The sequence below is a fragment of the Ictalurus furcatus genome, chromosome 17 (assembly GCF_023375685.1).
Source record: "Ictalurus furcatus strain D&B chromosome 17, Billie_1.0, whole genome shotgun sequence".
Classification (NCBI taxonomy): Eukaryota; Metazoa; Chordata; class Actinopteri; order Siluriformes; family Ictaluridae; genus Ictalurus; species Ictalurus furcatus.
This window is the reverse complement of record NC_071271.1, coordinates 21172003-21196255: the sequence shown is the minus strand read 5'-3', so window position 1 is coordinate 21196255 and position 24253 is coordinate 21172003. Positions and strand designations below refer to the sequence as shown.

Sequence of the window (24253 nt, the reverse complement as noted above, 5' to 3'; positions counted from 1 at the left end):
GATAAATGATCCAGTGGATAATATCATATCGGGTTAGAGACCGTTGTGAGGAATGAGACACATGACCACGAATTGTATTCCAATTTTATTTATTGTTTACAAAAAAAAGCAAACCAAATGTTGATTATGAAAATAAGTTTAGAGGAAAAACAGTGTGTTAGTGCAAAGAAGCAGAGAGTTTACCATATTAACTCATTTACTATCAAATCTTGTGTTTATTATACTGCTCGGGGGGGGGGAGAGAACGAGAGACAGAGAGAGACCGGGAGAGGGGAAGAAAGACAGAGAGAGACAGACAGAGAGTGAGAGGAGGAGAGACAGGCAGAGAGATGGGGGGGAGAGAAAGACAGATAGCAATAGAGAGACAGAGAGATGGACAGACAGTGGAGAGAGAGAGAGAGAGAGACAGACAGACACTGGAGAGAGAAGGAGAGGGAAAAGATGAGACAATGTCAAGGGGAGAGAAACATGGAAAAGGTATAGAGAAAGGAAGGAAGGAAAAAGTGGATGAGTGAGTGATTGTAGAGGACAAGAGAAAGACATGTCTGTAATTAATGTTTATTTCCTGATAAATTCTGTGCACTCATTACAGATGAATAAATGAATAAATGAAGGTGGAACAGAGTCAGTAAGAAACGGGGGTAAATCCTGGAGGATCAGAGGAGTTTTAAACATATTTCTGTCCTCGCTCACTGCTCTCCCCTGCTGATCTCGACTGAGCTGGTACTTTATACGCCACTGTCTTATAGCTGGAAAAATAACAGATTAAAAAGAAGAAGAAAAGTAATGTGAGCATTTATTCACCTTCAGGTCTGTTGATATAAAGCTGATTTACGGCAGTCATTTATATAAAATGTACACACATATTTTATGTCAATATTTAATTAATTATTCAATTATTATTGAAATAGGAATATTACATTTTAAATTCATGATTTTAAACTTTTTTCTAATATTAACTTATAAAAAGATTTAAAATATTTTTAAAACTTTGCCATGTATAATTTACATGCTAACTAAAAAGAGTAGTTTAAATACTTTGATTATTAATTTTGTATTTATTATTATTATTACAACCAAGTTATTATTATTATTATTATTATTATTATTATTAATTATATACCCTTACAAAAAAATAAATTTTATATATATATATATATATATATGTGTGTGTGTGTGTGTGTGTGTGTGTAATTTATAATTAATTGTAATAAATCATTGTATTTATTTTTATAATGTTATTATAATATTATTGAAAATTATATATTTTTTGTTCATAATATTGATATTTTTATTATTACTTTTTTTGATAATTATTTGTCCTGTATGTAATTATATTATTATTATTATTATTATTATTATTATTATTATTATTATTATTATTATTATTGTGAGTAGTCGGTGCTTACGGTATCGTCTCGGCGTGCAAGCCTCTGAAGGCCACACACTTTAAAACTCCTCCTATGAGCAGCATGCCTCCTCCGATCCAGGCCACGAAGAGGGGCGGTCCGAATGTGAACCTGTCCATCAGATAACGTACAGCAGGGTGAGGTACTCACTGAGACTACGCCCTGCTACAGCAGATACACACAATGTGTTGCGCTGGAGCCGAGCTGTGTTTCACTCTTTAATTACCTGTTAACCATAGACATTCCCATTCCTTCCATCTGCATCTGGTTCATCCCGCCATAATTAGGGTTGTAGGTGGTCATCATGAAGCTGGCTACGATCTGATTGGCATAAATGGAAGCTCCGGTGATGCCACAGACACCTAATAACAAACATAAGAGTGAGAATTAGTCATTAATTATTCATTAATAATGAGGTGACTGTAATGAATCATGAGGTGATATTAATTAATCATGAGGTGACGTGACTATATATATCTATGTGTAGATCTCTGGTTAATTTCTTTATCTAGTTATTTTGTTCTCGTTGTTGTTGTTTACCTGCAATAATGAACATGATGCCTGCCGTCAGCGTCATTTTGGCTTTGGTCGAATCCTCGGTGCTTCCCATTTTGAAACATTTCAGAGAGAACAACGAGATCACACCGGCGATTATACCCAAGATAACGCTGACTATCATCATCGCTCTCACGGCCTGGAACTGGGCTGAGACACAAAAACAGGTCCCGTTATGAAATATAACTAATAATAATTTCATTTCATTTACATCTTTATTTATGAAAGCCTGAAAACGATGAGAAGAGGTTTATGCTGAGGGAATGTCTATTCTCTATACAGGCCAAACGAAAAGGTATTAATAATATATTATATACTCTACATACAGTGACAAATGTAATATATATATATATATATATATATATATATATATATATATATATATATATTGAACCATTTTAGCGGATGATATAGTTTGAACTTGATAAAGCATAAAAATGATTTTGTATCCCAGCACTTTTGCTGTAGTTCAACAAGTAAAAGCGTTTCAAAGGGGAATTTTTTGCTCTCATGAGTCAGCCTCACCGTGTTTGTTTTGTTTTTGATAACAGTGTTGACCGAATGTGGACGTGGTTGCTTTAGTTCTGCATTCATCATCTCGAGTGCCTGGCACAATGAGACCACTGTTCTTTTGGTTCCTTGACATAAAACGTTGACTTATTGAGCATTAAGTTCAGTTGTGACGATAATGTTTGTTATGTTTCAGCCTTGTGTTTAACTCACATTAGACAACCATTGAGTCAAATATCTTTGTGTATTTGGGTTTTTACACAACGACATCACCACCAGCCATGTTCAGTTAATCTCCAGGGGGCACTTTAAAGTGTCTCCAACATCCACTTTTGGTCATTTCCTAGTCAGTCTACTTTGTTTACTCAAACTGACCTGTTCCACTTTGTTCTACTTCAGGGAGTGTTCAGATTCAAGCGAGAACAGGAAGTGTTCAGACTCGAGCGAGAACAGGAAGTGTTCAGCAAGAATCTTTGGTACATTAAGTTGAGTGTAAAAGCTGTTTTTGAAACCAGGTATAGTCCCAGAAACTGATTTCTTGCTCACCTGACCACAGTAGTCTGGGGTTTTTGTTTTACTTCTCGTGAACTTTAGTGCAAACCTCATCATTAGTGTCCACCTTAGACCAGTATAGTCACTTAAACCCACTTTAGTCCTCTTAAATCCAGTTTAGTCCACTTTCCACCTCACTAATCCACCCCCATTTAAACCCACCCAAGTCCACTTTACTCCATTTAGTAACTTAAATCCACCTGCATCCACATTAGTCCAGTTTAACCATTCTAAGCCATCTAAATGTACCTTAGCCCAGTTTAGTCACGCTCGGTTACTTAGACCCACACTCTTTTAGTTGAGTTTAAAAACCTGAACACGTCGGTCTGGGGTTTGAGTTTTACTTCAACTGAAAACCCAATCACTCCACGGATCAATTATATAAGTAATGACAACGAGCAATAATTAGTAGAACTTGTGAAAGCGGTCCCCAAAGTCACAGAATGCTTTTGCGATACAGAAAGTAAAGAAACTCATTTCTTTTTCACATGAGCAAGCAGTGCTGACTGCAAGGCATCGCCCAAACACCAGTGTTGAGCAAAAGTAAAGGAATAGAATTACATACATATAGGATACAGATGTATTAGCTCCCTTTTTTGCAAAGATTTTATTTAGGAAAAAAAAAAAAGGTATAACATTGTGCAGTCGCTCCATGGCTTTGAATGAATTCATCTGAGTGAAAAATAAAGATGTGACGGTGACACCCTTCTCCAGTCAAGTTTAGAACTGATCTTGGGTACAGAACTGAGTACTGGGGCTAGTTGTGAAAATACCCTACGTTACTCTGTAGTCCACTTTCATATCATTTAGTAACTCAAATCAATCACCATGCTTTAGTTTATTTTACACACTCTTACTGCTCTGAGTGCGCCTTACTTTACTCTATCTTAATTACTTAAACCAATCAGTGTCCAGTTTAGTCCAGTTTATCCAAAAAAATAACCTGATTTTACTTTAATGCAGTCACTTAGACCTGCCCATTGACCCAGGTTAGTAACTCAAACCCACTTGAGTCCACTTAGTTACCCGAATCTACCTGTGTCTGTTTTAGTCCAGTTTAAACCCACCTGAATCTACTTTAGTCCAGTTTAATGACTTCAGCTGACCTGAGTCCACTTTAGTTCAGTTTAACGTCCTCAAATCTACCTGAGTCCACTTCAGTCCAGTTTTTTCACTCAAACCCACTTTACTCTTTACAGTTCAGCCCCTTAAACCCACCTGAGTATCCCAGAAGGCCGTAGAGCGGCCGGCACTCTGTGAACCCAGACGTGGACACCTCGCAGTCCTGCCACAGGCCTTTGTATGTGTACACGGCGGTGACGACGTCGCCCTGGCGGTCCTGCGTGCTCCAGTTGTTCATTGCGGTTGCGGCGATGACCGCAGCCACTCCGATGACTCCTAACAGGAATCCGCCGATCTGTAACCCAGAGGTCGCCATGTTTAATCTTCTCTTAGCTTCCTGTGGACTTCAGCTAAACTGGACAGTAAGAAACTCTCAGGTAAAGTAAGGCTGAACAGGGAGGGACCTCGAGGTTTTATCTCGGCGTGAGTGTGGGCGTTTGTGTGGACATGAACGTGAACGTGCACGTTCGTACTTTTGTGTGAACGCTTTTGATTGACACATCATGTGAAATCAAAACTGTATTATTTCTAGACAGTGTATACATTTGTACACCTGAAAACATGAAGATGTGGAACTTTAACCCGTATGATTCTGGATATTTGATTGAAATATACTTTTTAAAAAAAAGAAAATCAGGACTAGTGTTAATGTGTCATTTGTTGAGATTTGACTTAGTGTGTAAACAATTTAGTTCAAACCAACGTCACCTTCGCTCTAGTTTCAGTCACTGCCCACGACACACTGCTCCAGGTTTCAGTACAAGCAGCTCAACGGTTAAAGAAAAGGATTGGCACCGTTTTTCCCTTGACCTCACGTGGTCTCCACATGCTTGGAGACGTTCAGTGTCCAACATTCGCAACAGGACGAATGTGAAAGTCTCTAACCCAGTTTGTTTCCATAATGAAATCTATCTCGCCCTAATTCTTTTCTCTAACAGGAGGCAATCTCACCCAAAATCTTTTCTGTAAAAAGTCTACCTCTGCTCGGATCTTTTCATCATGGCTCTCCATGTCAAGAAAAAATCAAACTCATTCAAAACCTTTTCTGTAATCCTTTGTAATGGAAGTCTATTATACCCAAAGTCTTTTCGGTAAACACGTGCCCAAATCTTCACATACATTATTATTTAAACTACACAATTAAAGACAGTGTAATAATGTTGGAACGTTCCTCCCCCTTGCCATCTTGTGTAAAATGATACCAAGCTGCACAGGAACAAAACATGAATTTTTCTGGTTTTCCAAAATGGTGACGTCCATAAATAACAATCCAGTGTTTATCTAAAACATTGAAGTAAACATCAAATGCTGATCCTGTCTTGGCTGATCGACTGCTTTTTTACCCCCGTGAAGGTAATATTTTTATCAGATCAGATTTTTATCGGATAAAGGTAATTTTTTGCAGATTTTTTGCCAAACTATTTTCTACTGACCAGAATGTTGTGAATTCAAATCCCACCTTTAACCCCCACGTACTCAGTTTTGTGTTCGTATTGGATTTTACACCTTACATGTAAGTTTCAGTGGTGCTGCCAAACCAGTAAATGTTGTGTTCTCTTTTGTAATTAATTTTTTTAGATTTGTGGTGAAGATATTCTTTAAAAGACTGAACAAAATAACCTCGATGTCTATCAGCAGAAATGCCTTTTAATGGTTTTCTCATTTCTCTGACCGAGAGCACATCCTGAAAACATTAAAGAGGAACTCGAACATGTTCCAGGTATTGACAGAAAGCATGCTTATTTTTTTCTGCAAATAAAAATCAAATTAAGAAATAGCCAGCAGGTGCAATGATTAGAGAAACTAACAGCAAAAAAAGAAGCACACATTCATCTTTATCACAGTATCAACAAAACAGCGAAACAGAGACTCGGTCGTTTCTTATCAGCCGTGTTACACTGTGAGAGTACGACTCGCTGTTTCCAAATCGACCAGTCAGAGTACAGGGAGGACGAACAGCGCAGACGATTGGCTCTCCGTCAGCTCCAGTCTTTTCAGCATGACAACTTTCGCAGAAGCTAACAATGGAAGCAGGTTATTTTTGCAACTTCATGGACAGTAGTGAGAAGGTTTTTTTTCTTTGAATGTAAACCTACACACTGGTGTAACTGATGATACACACTGTGTACACACGGCGAAGAGCAAACAACGTCCAAACCTTATTTCTCTATGATGCCTTAATGCTAAACATTTTTGCTTTCATGTCAGGACGTGCAATCCAGGTAGCTGAGGCAAACTCATTCATTATTTTGATGGTAAAACATGATAACACCTATTCACAAGTTATGTCGCAAAGGTACAATACTATAACGTATTTAGGGCTTTCATTTTTCTAGATGTCACCACTTCAATAGTTACGTTGCTACAACAAAAATTTGGTAGTCAGGGAACATAGTTTCTACTTAATGACAATATCTTTTGGTTAGCTGGATTAGTAAGCAATAAACACTGTATGAGTGACGGAGTGGTGTGATGAAGCGGAGTTATAGTTTCCACCACAAAGTTGATCATTTTCCTACAACAGCATGCCCCCAAGGGTTTTATTCTCCATATACTATAGTAATTTGCATATGATTTGACACTTTTTTTAAAAAAAAAAGAATGACTCATTAAACTTTTTTTTTTTTTTTTTTTTTTTAATTTGCAGTGTTTCATAACTATTTCTTTCTTTTTTTTACCTAGCCTACTAGGTTTAAATGTTATAATTTTATCGTGGCAGTTATATACAGTGTTTTACTATGAAAAAAGCTTTAGTTGTGCTGTCTGTTTGATCTCTGTACCAGTGTTACTGTGGAGAGGTGTGAATTGTGAATTGTTTGCCCAGCAGGGGGCTCACACCCCTCCCCTTTTCCATGGCTCTACTCACCAGCAGCTAAACACAGTCACCATACTCTACACACAGAAATCCAACAGCAAAAAAAAAAATTAATTTGTTTGTACTGATTCAAAATAGCAGTTATAAACAGTCGTTCCTTCACCAGTCTTATTTTCCTCTCTTTCTTGAATTTAATAAGATAAAAAATAAGACAAATGATTACTTCTTATGAGTGACCAGTGATTTTGAAAAGTGTTGCTTTTTTGACAGATATAAGAATATAAGTTGATTTGCTCAGCTTCTGAGATGTTGAGCAATCGTGGAGCAGAATGCTCACTGCTGCGGCTAGTGGTCAAAAATAGGAACCGCAACAAATGCCTGATTTGGGCCCTTACTGGGGCAGGAATCATGCTGCCCTGTTCTTACTCTATATACATTTTCACTGGGGGAGGAGCAGCAGACAGGACAGTTAATGACCGGGTTGCCAGACTGAGCTAGTTTAAAATATTCTGCAGTTGACAAGTCTTTTTTTTATAGCAAATCATCTGAATGAAATCTAATAAATTACTGCAAAAAGGGCAAAGTGTAAGTGCAGACAGTGTGTCTATGATTAACAGAACTATTTCTATTGTACAGTATAATACAAAGATTGGAAGAGGCAAAGAGGGATTATGGCATGGATAATGTCTGTACATCAAAACTATGTGAAGAATTCGTGTGTACCATGCAAAGAAAAATGTCTCCCTTTTCCAGTTCCTGAACTTTTTGGGTTAGTGACAGGGCTTTTGCGTGGTTCTTGAAATGTAATTGGGATGGAAATTTTGCTCAGACATATGTCATCCCTAGTAACGATCTCACCTCACGCAAAGGTACGTCTAAAAGCTCTCAAAATGAGCTGCTAGACTGTACGCACGTTGTTGACTCTCAGCTGCATGTTACAGGGTTAAAGTTGATTTATTGCTGTTAATTCCATGTGTGTGTGTGTGTGTTTATGTGTTTATTTGGGGCATGGACCATACACCACAGTGTCTGTGAATGAGCTGTTACTATAGAAACGACAACGTGAGCGCATTAGTGTAAATTTTAGACAACATTAGAGTTGCGGCTGCCGTTACAGAAAACTAATCAACACTTTCTGACCAATCACAATCCAGAATTCAAATCATTTTAGCCGTTTAGCTTCGTTTAAATCCGTTCAGTATGAATGCTCTCTGTCTCTCTCGCGCGCTCTTCACACACACTCACTCGGGCGCGCGCGCCATCTTGTGGCTCTGCTATAACGGTTTATTACAGAGTGGGCGGGTTTTCGGTGAGCTGGTAGCCAATCAGAGCGAACTGTAGCACGACAGCGCCGCTCATTGGTCGAACATAGCAAACGCTGAAGGAGAAGCTGAGAACTTCCGCAATCTGTGGAATTCGCGGCGCAGCTTCGTGTCTCTGCTTCCCACGACTGAAAAGTCTCGGTATGTGACCTTTATTTCTTACGTTTGCGTCTATTTATGATATTATTATTATTATTATTATTATTATTATTTAAACCTCGTACTGATCACCTTTGTGTTCTGGAAAGCTTTAGCATGTCGGTTACAGCGTGAATTAATTGTTTATTTTATGTTTTGTTCTCAATTCTCGCGTTTTTTCTTCTTCTCATCATCATAAAGCCTAATTTAAAAACAAAATAAAACAACAACAACATAGGGTTAGGTGTATTAAAAAAAAAAAAACAACAACCTAAATCACTCTTTTAACTGATGCACATCCTCGTTAATTTTATTGCCCTATTGCATACTCATTCAATGAACTAGCTAGTCAAGCTAACTTCGGTTTTAGTGTCTGTTTTTATTTTATTTTTGTTAACGTCATTTAAAATCGTTTTTGCATCTGTAACTTTCCATGCATCTTAAACTATCTGGCTCATGAAGAAGTAATCAGGTGTGGAAGTGATGAAATAGAGCACTTTTCTCTCTGACTAGCCCACTTCCGGTTCTCTTCTTCCTTTACTTTACACACTTCAGCTGCATACCAAACATTTTTTTGTACAAATGACTAGAATAACGTGTTTACTTCCTGTTTATTTAAAGATATAACGGTGTAAACAGACTCATTAGAATGCAGATCAGCACGCCTCATTAGCATAATCAGCCTGTTAATTAAAATAAAGGGAAATTAGTATCTGATATACTATATATATATATATATATATATATATATATATATATATATATATATATATATATATACACACACACACACACACACACACACACACACACACATATATGATAATCTTGCATGCAGTAATTCTTCAGAACAGGACTGAAAGTTCAACCTCTTTTTCTTCTTCTTCTTCTTCTTAAACAAACCACTTTTTTGCATTGGAAAAAATACACAAGTAGTGTCGTTGTGGAGTATTTGCATTTCATCTGCATCACACACTTGTGGGGGGGGGGCAATGAAATCAGAAAAGTTTGCAGCTGGTTATGAAAAGTGAACACAGAAGTGCTGTTGAGATGTGTTTCTATTTCTTTAGTTTTGTAAGTTGTGCACACGTGATGGAGACATGTTTAGAGGACGTATAAAGTTGAACAGAGTTTCAGGCAGATCAGTTAAAACGAGGTGCAGGATGTGTGCGTATTTTTTTTTTTTTCCTGTGGTGAGACGCACTTCCTGTGTGTGAAGGATTTGTGTTTTATGAAAGCCTAGATTGGCTGACTTTTATTACTAATATAAAAAATAAAAACCCATTTAATCCAGAAGAACTATTTTAAAACCTCATCTGCATGTTTACTCGGCGTTGTTCCAGTGTTGAGATTTTTCTTCTCGTGCATGTGTCCTGTTTTGAAGCGCTTTACTCTTTGCACGTTTCTCTACGTGTCTGGCCGTGTGAGTGAGTGTGTGCGATCTGTGATCCGCACGTTAACGTCCGCTTCCTTCGTTCTCCCGAAAGTGAAATGCAGAAATCGCACACCTTTCTGTTTTTACGCACCCCCACACTGGACCACGAAACCTCTGTTTAGCAGACAGTCAACATCCCAATGCACTTAAAATAAACAACAGCAGAACGCAGGGTTCGTACCACACGCATGAACTTGGCTTTTTGGAATTTAAGTACTGGAAAATCTTGAGAATAGCCTTTAAAAAAAATCTAGTGTTGCTTAAAAAGTGTTTGAATTTATAAAAAGTCAATAAAAAGTTTCAAAAAAGCACCTAGGGGCAAATCAAGCTACTCTTTGGACAAACCTTGGCTACTTCCCGTATGCAAATACGATGCGAAGATGTAATGAATATGCTAATCACTGTGTGATGTCATCTTGCTTGTTCTTGTTCTGCTGCTTCTTATTCTTGTTGTTCTTCACTTGTGTATCATGTTATATGGTGGGTTTCTTATGCCAGGATAGAAATCCTCGTCCTGATGCCTGAGAGTGATTGTGATTGTGTTTTGCAGGTTTTGGATTACAGCTCATCATGTCTCAGGCTGATAAAACGAAGGTAAGTGCTTTACAAAGCGTTCAGCTTCCTGTTACAGCGCTCAGCACATTTATACAGAATGTTCCAGAAAGACTGTGTTTCTGTAATCAGCTTTACCGTTATCATTATTTAATATTAACCATGCAGAACAATGTAATTACGTTCATGTTAACTGCGTAGTTAACAAATAGTGTTCTTGGTTAGATAAGTTAGATAGTCTGTTCTTTTTAAAGGGTTGTGTTAGACACTGATTTAACAAAGCAAGTCCTTGGATTTACAAGATTCTGTGTAAATCTTTGGGAGGAGAATAAGTTAATAACGAAGACGAAGCATACACGACGATAGTTTTACACCAAAAGCTCTTATCGAGCTTGTTCTTATCGAGGCTCAAAACTTATAGTAAAAATCACAGCAACGTCACATCAACCAACAGGAGAACTCCACCACTCCATCTCAGCGTTTATTTCACCATTTGTTAGTATGAGTTTGAGAACAAAAACCTCAAAATGAGTTTTTTGTCAGCTCCCACTAGTTACAAAATGGCGGCCTTTGAAAAATTTGGCCTAGACACGCCCCCTTTTTTAACTCTGTACGTTTAGACAAAATATCTACAGGAGATAGTGGTACAACAGGCTTCATTGAATGTTTGATTAATATCTGTATTTGCCATGATATCGCCATGCTGTATGATGCTGGAATGGCAATAAACTTGAATACAAACGAACATCATGAGCTGTTAAGGGGAAAGTGTTGAGGGGAAAGTGTTATGTTATGAAGCACATTTTAAATGGCTGTCGTTTCATAATGAGTGAGAGTTGAGTGGAAGAATTTGGGATTTTATGTTTTGTTCTCGTACTAATAAAAGTTGAAGACAGCGTTGACAGACTGGTTCCACTCTCGGGTTGATTTGACATGGAATGAGATTCGGAAAGATCACAGTAGTTGTTGGTAACGGCCTGTATAAGCTCGGATGCTTCGAATGCCTACGTAATGAGCCGATGAACAGAAATTAAAATCCTTTTGTCCGTTGTTTGAGTTTTCCGCTCGTTCCTGCTTTAACTCTTCTGTTTGGTTTAGTGTTTTCCTGCTTTAAGCTCCTCTGTGAGATTTGAAAGAATTATTAGACTGGGCGTGTAGTTTATTTATATCCATGTACATGTGATGTCCTCTGTGTGTGTGTGTGTGTGTGTGTGACAGGGGCAGTTCACCAACCCGGAGACTCCCGGCTACGTGGGATTCGCCAACCTGCCCAATCAGGTTCATCGTAAATCAGTGAAGAAGGGCTTTGAGTTCACACTGATGGTGGTGGGTGAGTAATGTGTGCTGAAAAGGAGAAGTGTGTGTGTGTGTGTGTGTGTGTGTGTGTGTGTGTGTGTGTGTGTGTCTGTGTTGGGGTGACATTCCGATGCTGTTTTTCCCTCTGAGTGGTTTCCTGATTGTGGGAGTCAGTGTGGGAATCCATCCGCTGCCAGATGTGTGTGTGTGTGAGAGAGAGAGAGAGAGAGAGAGAGAGAGAGAGAAAACAGTGGAAAGTTGTTTGTTTAAGGCATTTAGGGCTTCATTCCTCTGAGTGCATGTTGCAGATCTGCTGGAGAGAAGTGAGAAGAAGCGATGGAGGGATTTGACTGGGTGAAGGATTTAAGTTAGGAGCTGTTGGAGAAGTTTGTGAGTGAGGGGTTGGAAACAAGGGAGGAAGAAGGTGGAGTAAGGTGAAGAGAGGAAGGTAAGTAAAGGAACAGAGTTAGGGAGGAGGTGTGTGATGATGGGAGGGAGGGGAGGAGTGAGCTGTGGTAGGAACCCGTGGAGGGAGTGACCAAAAGAGAGATGGGGGGGGGGAGAGGAACATGGTGAAGGAGTGAGCGAGGGGTGCAGAGGCGAGAGAGAGAGAGGGACTGAAGCAGATAAGAGTTAATGTGTATTCAGTAGTTTAATCGTCACTAATCAGACTGTGTGTGTGTGTGTGTGTGTGTGTGTGTGTGTGTGTTTGTGTTATCTTCAGGTGAGTCTGGTTTGGGGAAGTCGACTCTGATTAACAGTCTGTTCCTCACTGATCTGTACCCAGAGAGGATCATCCCCGGGGCCGCAGGTCAGTGACTAACCCCGGATCAACACCACACACTGAGGGATCAGAACTGGTTCCTCAGATACATGATGTAAATCACGGGTTCTATACCTCTGCTATCTCACTACCAGCAAAGAATCCTCCCAAAGCCACCAATAACTAATCAAAACATCTCTTTAAGTCGTCACCTGGCCGATGTTGGAGTGTAAGAGACTTTGGGGGTCGTTGCGTGGCGTCCTGATGTGTGTGTGTGTGTGTGTGTGTGTGTGTGTGTGTGTGTGTGGGGTGTGTTTTAGAGAAGATCGAGCGCACCGTGCAGATCGAAGCCTCCACCGTGGAGATCGAGGAGCGCGGAGTGAAACTGCGACTCACCGTGGTGGACACGCCCGGATACGGAGACGCCATCAACAGCCAAGACTGGTACTGATTCTGTTCACGCTTTATTACACGGCAGGTGTGTGTGTGTGTGTGTGGGTTCGTTGTAATGTAATACAGAAATAAGGAAATGATCAGCAGACTCTTTATTTCACGTTCGCTGTTCTCGCTTCTTGTCGGGTTATCAGACGTCTGATATTTTATTTTATTTTTATTTATTTATTTGTTAGTTGTAAGATGCAAGAACGTACAATTCAAAATTACGGCTTACGGTCTTGTGATTCAGAACCATAAAGACAAATGTCAGAACTTCGCATCTCAGAAATACCACTTTTCATGTAAATCAGGATTCCCAGAGAAAAGTAAACAAGCAACAGCATTTATTTACGTCCTACTTTAATACCCGTGTAACGTTCTAGCTAGCCAGGCCAGGCTATGATGATGTAAGCTAGCTGGAATCGTCGAGCTAATGGCCAAAGTTAGCCGCTTGGTAGGAATCGAGCTAGATCAGTAGAACATAAAAATATTTTTATTCGTTTTTCCTTGGGAATTCTGGACCTCATTTACATAAAATATATATTTTAAAAAAACAAAACTATTTTGAGATCTTAAAATCTTTAAGAACTTTGTAACCTGTAATTCTGAATGAAATCTTAGCAGTATAGCAAGTTAAAAAAAAAAAAAAAAAAAAACCATTGGTGAAAATGTAACTTTATTAAACACACCACAGGAGAATATAATATTTTATTCAACGGTGAAATTTATAGAATTCAAATTTGTATTCAAATAGTTTATTCAGTCCCTCCAGGATTTTTGCAATCGGGGAAATGAGCGCACAATCCAGGAAACGCCGCAATGTTCGGAGGAGCTCGGAATTCGTCAGAATTTTCAGCAGATTCAGGCCGAGACGCGTCATGTGACGTCATCACAATGCGCGTTCAGCCAAAGCTGTCTACAATTCATGTGCGTCGAACACGAATACAGCTTAAAAGTCTCGTTTATCATCAACAAACATCACGGCGAAAGAATGAATCTGATTCGATTCTGTAACAAACGGAAAATATGTATTTTTTTATTGGAAATGTTTACATTATATATAAAAGGACTTGACAGTATTATTTTGTTAGGATTGATTCTTCTTCTATTTTATATTTGCAGTGTACAGTTTTTCTGTGGAGGAGTGGGGGGAAGCTGTGGTTTGGTGCATGTGGTGATTTTAGCTTCAGTTAAAATAATATTTTAAAGCTTTAGTAAAAATATTTTTAAAGAAATCGGATGAGTCTCGATATCGGCTCACGCTCGAGGTTTCTTCATCGTAAAGCGGCATCATGTTAACATAGCGTAGAAACCTTCGGCATTCAGAACCGTTTCTGTTCTTGCCCCTCAAACTGGAAGCTCGGACAGTAGATACGCAGACACGGCGAGTTAAAGCTGACAGGAAATGTTTCCCGATAGGCCATCAGACGTACAGGGTACGGGGTGTGTGAGATTAAGCGAGTTCGCTCATGTTTCCTGTCTTTGTTCTGCTCTGAACTTCCAGAACACATGTAGATCGTCCTCACTTCCCATTTTCTCTTATTGAAAAAAACCCCTCTCGTATTTTAATATTCTAATTCAGTTTAAAACCTCCGCTGCTAATATATCAGCGTCTACACGTCCAGCACTTCTGCTTTTCCTTATAAAAAGACTTCTTTTTTTTTTTTAACAGACTGAGACAACGCTGAAGCTGCGGAGCTTTAAAAAAATTAATAAAAGTAATCAATGCGTAAAATCGACTGGATAAAGCAGATTAAAATAATCTTCACTACGGTGAAGTTTTCTGTAAGGAGAAATGTTTAACCTTTATGGAAGGAGTCTCCAGTGTCAGCACTTTGTAACAGTCAGAGGTAAAGCTGTTAAAACTTCAGGACAGAGGAGTTTACACTTCTTTGAGGTTTCTTGGGAATGTGACAAGCTGGGTTTTGCATTTGTCTTATTAACGTGAAGTGAGGGAATAGTGAGAGAGAATAGAGAGAGGGCTGGTGAGGGAGCGAGAGTTTATAGCTGCTATAACGTAAGCAAGAACAGGAACTTCTTTCAGAACGTTAAATGTAACTATAAACAGATAAAACATATCGTGTCATTCTTAAATAAATATAAATTGTATTTGTTGACAAATCTCTGTGGTGTAAGAGGAATACAACTCTTTAGTGATGTGCTGTTATAGGAACAGATTCGGTTTCAGGGAGGTTATTTCCTTTAACACACAGTGTTTATTTCTTACTGATCATAGTGCTAGTTAAAATGGACCTGATGTGCTGGAGCTGATTTAAAAAATAAATAAATAAATAAAAAGGTCACCTTGAAAAGAAAACAGAAGTGAAAGCAAACACGTGAGTCTGAGCACAAACACTGTTTCAGCGTGTGCTGGTTTATCAGGGTTTGGCTAATCTTTTCAGTCGTTACGTTCTTAATCTTCTGGTGCTCAGCACGGCTCCTTGAGGAACTCCTCTGATGAACACTCCACATCTCTGCTTTGTATTTTTCAGCTTCAATACCATCATTGCCTACATCGACGATCAGTTCGAGCGTTACCTTCACGACGAGAGCGGCCTGAACCGCAGACATATCGTGGATAATCGCGTCCACTGCTGCTTCTACTTCATCTCTCCGCTCGGACACGGGTCAGGAGTTCAAACACACACACACACACACACACACACACACACAGATAGATAGATAGATAGATGGATGGATAGATAGATAGATATAGATATATAGATGGATAGATAGAGATAGATATAGATAGATATATATATATATATAGATATATAGATAGATAGATAGATAGATGTATTATTTGGAAGTAGGAATGAGTGTAATGTGTATAATAAGTGCTGAGTTTAGAAATGTTCCTGTTTGAAGCAGATTCGATACAGAATATTCACATTTCCTGGGTGTGTGAGCAGGAACAGGGCAATGAGTAAACAAGTAAATAATTAGGTATGTGCATAAATAAAACACTTGGACAAGAAACAGAGCAAACTAATTTCTAACTAAAATAATTTCAGTCAGTCAATTAGTAGTTCAGTAGATGATTAAGTAAATAAGTACAGAAGTAAGTTAAATAGGTCTGTACACCTTAAGTAAACAAATAAAGGAGTAAATGAGCGAGTGAATAAATATGTGCATAAATAAATATGTAAGAATTTCTACATTAGTAAGTAAATAAGTAAGGAAATAAAATAATAAGCAAACATAAGTGTCTGCATAAATCTTTAAATAAAAACGTCAATAAGAAAATATGTACATTAGTAAGTAAATGAGTAAACAAATATATAAATAGGTATGTACTTAAATATGTATGTAAATATTTATATATATATATATATATTATTAATACTAATATGTATAATATAATGTATTGTAATATAATAAATTATAATATAACTACATACGTATGTGTAGTTGTATTGTAATATAATAAGTTATAATATATTATATTATGCATATTAGTATTATACATATATTTCATATATAATATGTACAATATATTATACAATATACAATACTACATATGATTATGTAATATATTATTTTACATATATACCTATATAATTATAATATATTGTTATAATATATATGTAATATGTATAATGTAGTATAATACAATAATACATATGTATTTTAATATAATGTACATTAGAATATATTTATTATACATATTATAATATGTACATATATGAATAAGTAAGTAAATAATTTAAATTATTATTATTATTATTATTATTATTATTCATTTTTATTTAGACACCAAACAGAACTGGAGGCTTTTATTCTTATTAAAAAAGAATGATTACACCAAATATTATTATTATTATTATTATTATTATTATTATTATTATTATTAACACCAAACCAAAGTCTGTTAATATCTGTAATAATAATCATTAGAAATGATAAAATAATAAATGCTGATTATTTCAACAGTTTATTTAAAACAAGACGTGTTATAATTATGAACGGCATTAAACTGGATCGTATTGAATCGGCTGCTTTAAGTGTGTGTGTGTGGTTGTTAATGATCTCGTCAGCTGGACAGTTTTGGGTCCGTTTTGACCGGTGCGCGTGCTCAGGTCCGAGTGAAGGTGAGGTTCGGGGCTTTGTAATGATAATCGAGAAGTAAACCATTCCAGCGGAGCGTTATTACCAGCTCGTTAACTCCGCAGTTTAAAGCCAGTGTCTCTTCCTGCAGCCTGAAGCCGCTGGACGTTCAGTTCATGAAGGCCATCCACAACAAGGTGAACGTCGTCCCCGTCATCGCCAAAGCCGACACGCTCACTCTGAAGGAGCGAGAGAGGCTCAAGCGCAGGGTAACACTCCTCCACCCATCTCCTGAGCTCTTCATCAGTCATCAAACAACATCACACCTCATGTTCATCTTATCATTACAACACTACGCAACATTTCAGTTCTGTCTTCATGCTAGGAAGTAACAAGCCTCTCGTGTTGCTTGTAGTTTGTCGCTCGTGGCTGGTAAGGCCACGCCCACAAACGGCACAACATTCTTGTCACAGCGTAGACTCCGACTTCCTGTTTCCCACCTGCAGATTTTAGACGAGATCGACGAGCATGGCATTAAGATCTACCACCTGCCCGATGCCGAGTCGGACGAAGACGAGGAGTTTAAGGAGCAGACGAGGATTCTGAAGGTATGTCAGGTGTTTATCAGCACTGCTCGGACGCATGGAAATGACTCGTTTCACGGACATTAAATGTAACAATAAACGGATAAAAATCTGCTTTAGGAAAACAGTCAGCTTCGCTTCATCACACCACCTGTGATTGGACATTTGTGGCGTGTGTGTGTGTGTGTTTGTGTATGTGTGTAGACCAGTATCCCGTTTGCAGTGGTGGGCTCTAACCAGCAGATTGAAGCTAAAGGGAAGAAGGTGCGAGGGCGCCTGTACCCGTGGGGTGTGGTGGAGGTGGAGAACCCCGAACACAACGACTTCCTCAAACTGCGCACCATGCTCATGTACGACACACGCACACAAATATACACACTGTCCAACATGTACACACTAGTGTAGAGAGACATGGATGGATGAATAGGCAAATGGATAGATAGATGGATTGATGGCTGTTTAGATGGATGGATGGACAGACAGACAGAGATAAATAGACAGATAGATGGTTGCATGGATGGACAGACAGATAAATAGACAGATAGATCGATTGATGGATGTTTAGATGGATGGATGGACAGAGATAAATAGACAGATAGATGGTTGCATGGATGGATAGGGAGGTGAATGGCTCAATAGGTGGGTGGATGTATGGATGAGTAGGTAAATGGATAGATGGATTTGTAGTTGATTGGATGGATGGATAGATAAGTAGACAGCTGTTTGGATGGGGGGATGGATAGACAGATAAATAGACAGATGTTTGGATGGATGGATGGATATGGAGGTGAATGGGTCAAATAGGTGGATGGATGGGTAGATAAATGGATAGACAGACTGTTAAATGGATGGAGGGATGAATAAATAAATTCATGGATGGATTGCCGGTTGGATAGGTAGGTGGATGGTTGGATGGATGGATAAATGGATACAGATTGACAGGTAGATGGATGGATGGATAAATAGATACGGTTAAATGGATGTGTGGGTGGATGGGTGGATGAATATTTATATTTATACCGTCTATCCATTGCAACAATATAACTGCTTGTTTTATTGCTAATTTATGTGTGTAGAACCCACATGCAGGACCTACAGGAAGTGACTCAGGACCTGCACTACGAGAACTTCCGCTCAGAGCGCCTGAAGCGAGGCGGCAGGTTGTCCTCCCACGGTTACATTCTGCCTCTGTCGCCTGCGTACGTACTGCTGTGTGCTTTATTCCTCCTCCCCCACTATAAACCAGCAAGAAACCCCAACAGAAACCATCAAAAACCATCAGGCATCACTATACGGACACGATCTCATACCTAACCCTCAGACATGTCTGTGTGGAGAACATCTTATACCAGCACGCATCTCTACACCAGATGAAGCTATAGGTTTTACTGATGAGTCGTTCGTGAACGAGTCGACTCTTTGAACTGACTCTTTTAGCTGAACGTTGAGAGCTGACTCGTGCACATGAGCATGATTTCTTCTTCTTCTTTGTAGATGTTGCTCCTGTAGTGTAATTTAATCTTAATGTGTCCGTTTTCAATGTCTTAGAATGTCGCACTTTTTTTTTTCCCTACAGTTTAGGAGAAAACGGTTTGGGAGTCGACAGAGTCGTCTTTTTTTGGTGAGCTGAGTCAAATGATCTGACTCGCTGAAAAGAGTCAGAATTCCCATCATTAGTAGATACAAGACTTATTAAAACCAGGAAGTCTTTTGTGTTTTATGTAGACTCGCACAGAGAAGCAGGGAGCACCATCTCTCTCCGGTTGTGGAATTTTTAGATCAGATTAGATCGGAATGGAAAGATTTTAATAAAAACGGTATCTCATTGCAACACGACGCCACTATGGGGTGACTGCTGCCAACGAAACCCAGTAATATGGTGTACAGTAGGTGTGTGTAGGCTAGAGGACAGGAGGGGGAGGTCTGTCTTTCAGCTTAATGCTTGTGCTGCTACTACACACACACACATACACACACAATGCAAATGCACTGTGGCTTGCTGGCTAACACACTCGCATCTCTCTGCATCACACACTTTACACATAACTGTTCACACTGCTGTGCACACACTTATACTTCCATGCTGTGTCTGCTGCTTCTGTTTGCACTAATCTCTCACACACACACGTGTGTATATTGTGGGTGAATTGGGTTGATTCCCTTTCATATTCATTGAGCACAGGATGCAGTGACTGACATTTGAAAGTGTTTATCGTGTGTGTGTGTGTGTGTGTGTGTGTAGTGGCAGGAAGGTGCCGGAGCCAGAGGAAATGGACAAGGACATGATCCTTCAGGAGAAGGAGGCTGAGGTATAGCCTTAATAATAATTGATAATATAGATCTTAGTTCCAGTAGTAATAACAAATAATAAGTGTTACTTTCTGTTTAATTTATTCATATATGCTGCATTGATTAGTATTAGGTATGATGCAGGAATAATAAAAAATAAAAAAAAACCTTACATTTTTATAAATCTGTGAGAAAAAAAAAGTCAAGAAATGTGTTGAAAATAAGCTGAATTCTGTAGACGTGTGAAAACACAATGATAAATTTGATACTTTTCCAGTATCTTTAGAACAAACTGAGCTATATAAAATACATTAAATAATATAATATTCTGATCATATGAAATACTGCCAAAAAAAGCGCCCTCCAAAAGTATTGGAACAGCAAGGCCAGTTCTATTGTCTTCAGTATCCGCTGAAGACATTTGGGTTTGAGATCAAAAGATGAGACGACTGATAAGAATTTCAGCTTTCATTTCCTCATAGTTACATAGCTCTGAAAGTCTACTCTTGGTTTGATCTCTGGGTTTCGCCTGTGAAGGCTGCATTTGTTGTTAAAACGGATAAACCAACATGAAGACCAGAGAGCTGTCTGTGGGAGAAAAGCAAGCCATTTTGCTGAGAAGAGAGAGACGATGAATAAGAATCATTGGTCTTAAACACTGAATAAATGTTAAAACACTTTTTTTTTTTTTTTCTCCCAACTGTTCTCCACATCCTTCAGAACATTTGAAAGGTTCTGAAGGATGTGTTGAGTGTGTTTTTATAAAGATTTAAGATTGAAAGTTAGTTTGTGTGTGTGTGTGTTGTAGTTGAGGAGGATGCAGGAGATGATTGCGAAGATGCAGGCACAGATGCAGAAGCAGGGTGACGGAGAAGCAGAAGGGCAGCACGTCTAAACCACTCGAGGTAAAAAAATAAAATAAAATAAACCTTTAAAAAAGACAAGGAAAAAAAGATGAAGTTCGCAGCAGCACATCACGCTTCACACACTTATTAATGACTCCACAGCCTTTACAGATGCATCACGGCCTTTTTGTCCCCCAGACGGTTTATACAGCAGTCATTAAAAGCTCAACCGTGTGTGTTCATGCGCTTATGCTACTAGACACTAGCATTTTTATTTATTTGTGTGTGTGTGTATATATAAGGGCTGTAACTAAAGTTACTTTCACTCACCTATCGTCATCTGGAGACATTTATTTCCTGTTTAAGACTTTTAACAAGTTACTTGTGTTGTAGTTGGTCCTGTTGATATTTTCTCACAGCACCGCTATCATTGATGGTGAAATACGTCCAGATTTCTGTCGTTACATGTCGTCTATCCACTAACCCGACAACGTACGCTAGAATTACGTCTCTTTGTATCACACGGTACTGGATTTTAATATCGGAGCATGTCTTACAAGTATGAAGATACGAGCACAGTGTCGGAGCAATACATGATCTCAGTATGAGTATCACTGCATCCCTACATCACAGGGTTGATCTCGTCGAGTACCAAAAAACATGTTCGTGGTAGAAATAGTGACCAAATGGAGGATTATATCTTGGCGTGGAGTAATTTTCAAACCCAAGCCGAGTCACGGCGTGCTGTTGAGTGGAAAAGCGCTAATGGGTGTGATTATTGTCCAGTGTTTAATAATTACGTGGCTTTATTTGTTTCTCAGGTGCAGAGCTGTGGAGTGAGAGCCGATCCGAGACACAGAGAAAGAGAGAGAAGTAGAAGAGAAGAATAAAAGAGAGACGTGTCTGGTGTCTCGTCACGTCTCGCTGTATTTTACACTTTCTTAGTTTTTTCTACTCTTCCTTGGGATAAAAGTTAGTTATTATTATTATTATTATTATTATTATTATTATTATTATTATTATTATTTTTGTAAGCAGTATTATTATTATTATTATTATTATTATTACTTTTCTGTCTATCCACAGTGACATGTACCGATATTAGTTACTTGACAATTGCCTAAACTTCTTATCACGGTTTACGATATTATCACGATGTTTTACATGTCATCGTAGTTCCTGCTCTTGGTTTCTGTGGGATTTACGGAAAAAGACGTCCTCGATTTCACTTTTACATGTTTAAAGTGTCCACAATAACAATTTAGTTTTGAATATCGTGATATATATCGCATAACTGATTATCGGCACATGATCACACAACAAGCTGTTTCTGTTATTTCCTCGCACCAAAATACTGACCTGTGTTACCTGTGTTCACGATTTGAAGAGTTGTAAGGGTTTTAAGGGTGTGTTTGGTAAAAGAAGGACATTCGCCGCTTTAGAGGAATGATTCGAGTTCAAACTGCTATTAAATTAAACTAGCTAATGGTGAAATTATTTACATTATTCATAGTAATGTTAATTCCACAGCACTCAACGTTGTTGGCCATTTTGAATTTTTTCAGAAATGTCTTTAACGATACAGAAATTTCTCTTAAAAATGTCTAAAAAAGTAGTACCTCTTAGGCCATGCCCTTAAGAGACGGTAGTACCTGTACCAGCTCGTGCAACCTGCTCACTCTAGCTAGTATCAGCTAAGTAACTAGCCTAGCTCATGCTGTAGATTACATTTATTATTCTTAGTAATGCCAAACAGTTATTTTAGCTACATTAACCCTGGAAATTGGAGACTCTGCAAGTCGTAAAACTCATCTTTGACTCATTTTGTCCTCCATGTTTGATTTTCACATCCCCCGAAAAAAACACTTGACCTGATGTATCTCAGCCCTTTTCTGAAAAGATCAACTTGGCAAACTTTTGGAAGCTGTAGGAAAAAACTGCTGATGGCCGTGCACAGCCTTACAGCCACCTTCAGAATATCTAGTGTCTGATGCAGAGTTCCTTACTGCCGCTGTAACGTTAACGTACCTGAGCAGGTGTTCGAGAGCAGCGTAAACACGTGGGAGTAGACCAGGCTGTGTGTTCACGAGCTCTGTGTGATGGTCATAACGTACGTGTGAACGCTGTCGCCTGAAAATGATTAACGTAACGACTAGGCATGTGCCAAAATTAAAGGAATAATTCATGTGCCCCATTTTCCACTTTACGCGAAATTGTAGTCTCGCAGCCAAGACGACTACACTTGGGTTTACAGGGAAAATGCAGATTAGTAGTTTTGTTGTTGTTTTTTTCCCCGACCTATCACTTTAAAATTTCCTAAGTAACTGTAGTTCATTATATTTTTTCATTTTAAAAAAAGTAGACTGAAATGTGTAGAGCTGTTTAGCTTAGCTTAGCTAGTTCCTTATACTAGCTCCTGAGCTTCATCAGTGGTTTATAGAGAATTTTCTGATATAAAGACTGACTATTGGCACGTGCCTGGTGGTGATGTGAAGTTTTAATCCTGTTTTATTTGTTAATGCATGCTAATTGAGTCCTTTGCAGTGTGTGTGTGTGTGTGTGTGTGTGTGTGTGCGCACTATTCTGTAATGTTTAAACCATGCCGCTGTATGACTTGTGAAAGTGTCTTCATCTGGTGGTCCAGTTTCTTCCTTAGGATCAGCTGTTACCATTTTAGAGTTTTATTCCAGAACTTTCTAATAAACTTGCTCACCGTTATCTTGAAATAAAGTTTTTTTTTTTATATTGAAAGATTAACTTTGTCGTGTGGATTCAGAAATGTTTTCCTGATGTAATTTTGTTCATACCTGACATTCTCCCAGTGAGCCAGTAGAGGGCGTGACGCCTGAATCACACCCGGAAGTGGCTACAGTAATTAGTTAATTCACCTGAACGCCATTTTGAAAATTACAGCATTAATCTTTGAATAGTTATTAGCTAATATTAATACCAAAAAAATTAATAACTACCATGAACTACACATGAGTATACACTACGAATAATGAATATTAATTAGATGTAAATTCATGTGTGTATTTATATATGAATATCCTCCTGCCTCCTCAAGAAAAAAAAACTTAACCAGTTAACTAGCTGATATTAAACATGCCTAATAATCTGTTATCTCTCTCTCTATCAAGCTACACATGATACTTCTGAGATACCAGCGATCCTGACCCCTTCTGCTCCCTGGAACGGCCCTGATCTACCCTGATGCCCTACTGCTGGTTGGCTAGCCTTAGAACTGCAATTGCTAAGAACATTTTAGACAAGTCTCCACCACTGAGTCCAGTTAATAACTTCAGTTCGATACAATAGACTTTAAGTTAAAAGTATAACGAATTCAGAAATGACGCTGACGCTCATACTCAGGTTCCCGTTAACACAATTAGCACTTTCAACTATATAGTATACAGTCATAGAAGAGAAATGACTCATAATCGCACTATCCGTTGTGACCCAGATGAGGACGGGTTCCCTTCTGAGTCTGGTTTCTCTCAGTGTTTCTTCATCATTTCGTCTCAGGGAGTTTTTCCCTCACCACCGACACCTCTGGCTGCTCATTAGGGATAAATTCATACATT

General features: G+C 38.5%; 2 protein-coding genes across 3 annotated transcripts; one reads left to right on the top strand and one right to left on the bottom strand.

The window, feature by feature from the left end:
* Positions 1–54: 54 nt before the first annotated feature.
* On the bottom strand, positions 55–4681 carry cldn18 (claudin 18). Its single transcript, XM_053647246.1, has 5 exons — positions 4245–4681; positions 1950–2114; positions 1636–1771; positions 1410–1520; positions 55–749 (listed from the first exon to the last, which is right to left on the bottom strand). Exons 1-5 carry the CDS (start codon positions 4462–4464, stop codon positions 668–670), a joined length of 714 nt encoding a protein of 237 aa, XP_053503221.1. The 5' UTR covers positions 4465–4681; the 3' UTR covers positions 55–667.
* Positions 4682–8330: 3649 nt separating this feature from the next.
* On the top strand, positions 8331–23426 carry septin2 (septin 2). 2 transcript variants are annotated; one of them, XM_053646856.1, is made up of 13 exons: positions 8331–8426; positions 10409–10452; positions 11629–11740; positions 12431–12517; positions 12790–12913; positions 15397–15531; positions 17103–17220; positions 17458–17559; positions 17740–17885; positions 18612–18695; positions 19778–19844; positions 20633–20729; positions 21491–23426. In XM_053646856.1, exons 2-12 carry the CDS (start codon positions 10429–10431, stop codon positions 20717–20719), a joined length of 1086 nt encoding a protein of 361 aa, XP_053502831.1. In that variant the 5' UTR covers positions 8331–8426; positions 10409–10428; the 3' UTR covers positions 20720–20729; positions 21491–23426. The 2 variants fall into 2 exon arrangements, with proteins under 2 accessions (XP_053502831.1, XP_053502830.1); XM_053646855.1 differs by having other exon boundaries at positions 18612–18734.
* Positions 23427–24253: the final 827 nt, after the last annotated feature.

Excerpts from the sequence above, each read along its gene's own strand:
- cldn18 (XM_053647246.1), bottom strand. The coding sequence starts at position 4,464 with ATGGCGACCTCTGGGTTACAGATCGGCGGATTCCTGTTAGGAGTCATC. Across the intron at positions 1,772-1,949 it reads CATCATGTTCATTATTGCAG|GTGTCTGTGGCATCACCGGA; the intron begins GTAAACAACAAC and ends GTTTGTTATTAG. Across the intron at positions 1,521-1,635 it reads GGAATGTCTATGGTTAACAG|GTTCACATTCGGACCGCCCC; the intron begins GTAATTAAAGAG and ends TCTGATGGACAG.
- septin2 (XM_053646855.1), top strand. The coding sequence starts at position 10,429 with ATGTCTCAGGCTGATAAAACGAAG. Across the intron at positions 17,886-18,611 it reads AAACTGCGCACCATGCTCAT|AACCCACATGCAGGACCTAC; the intron begins GTACGACACACG and ends TTATGTGTGTAG. Across the intron at positions 18,735-19,777 it reads ATTCTGCCTCTGTCGCCTGC|TGGCAGGAAGGTGCCGGAGC; the intron begins GTACGTACTGCT and ends GTGTGTGTGTAG.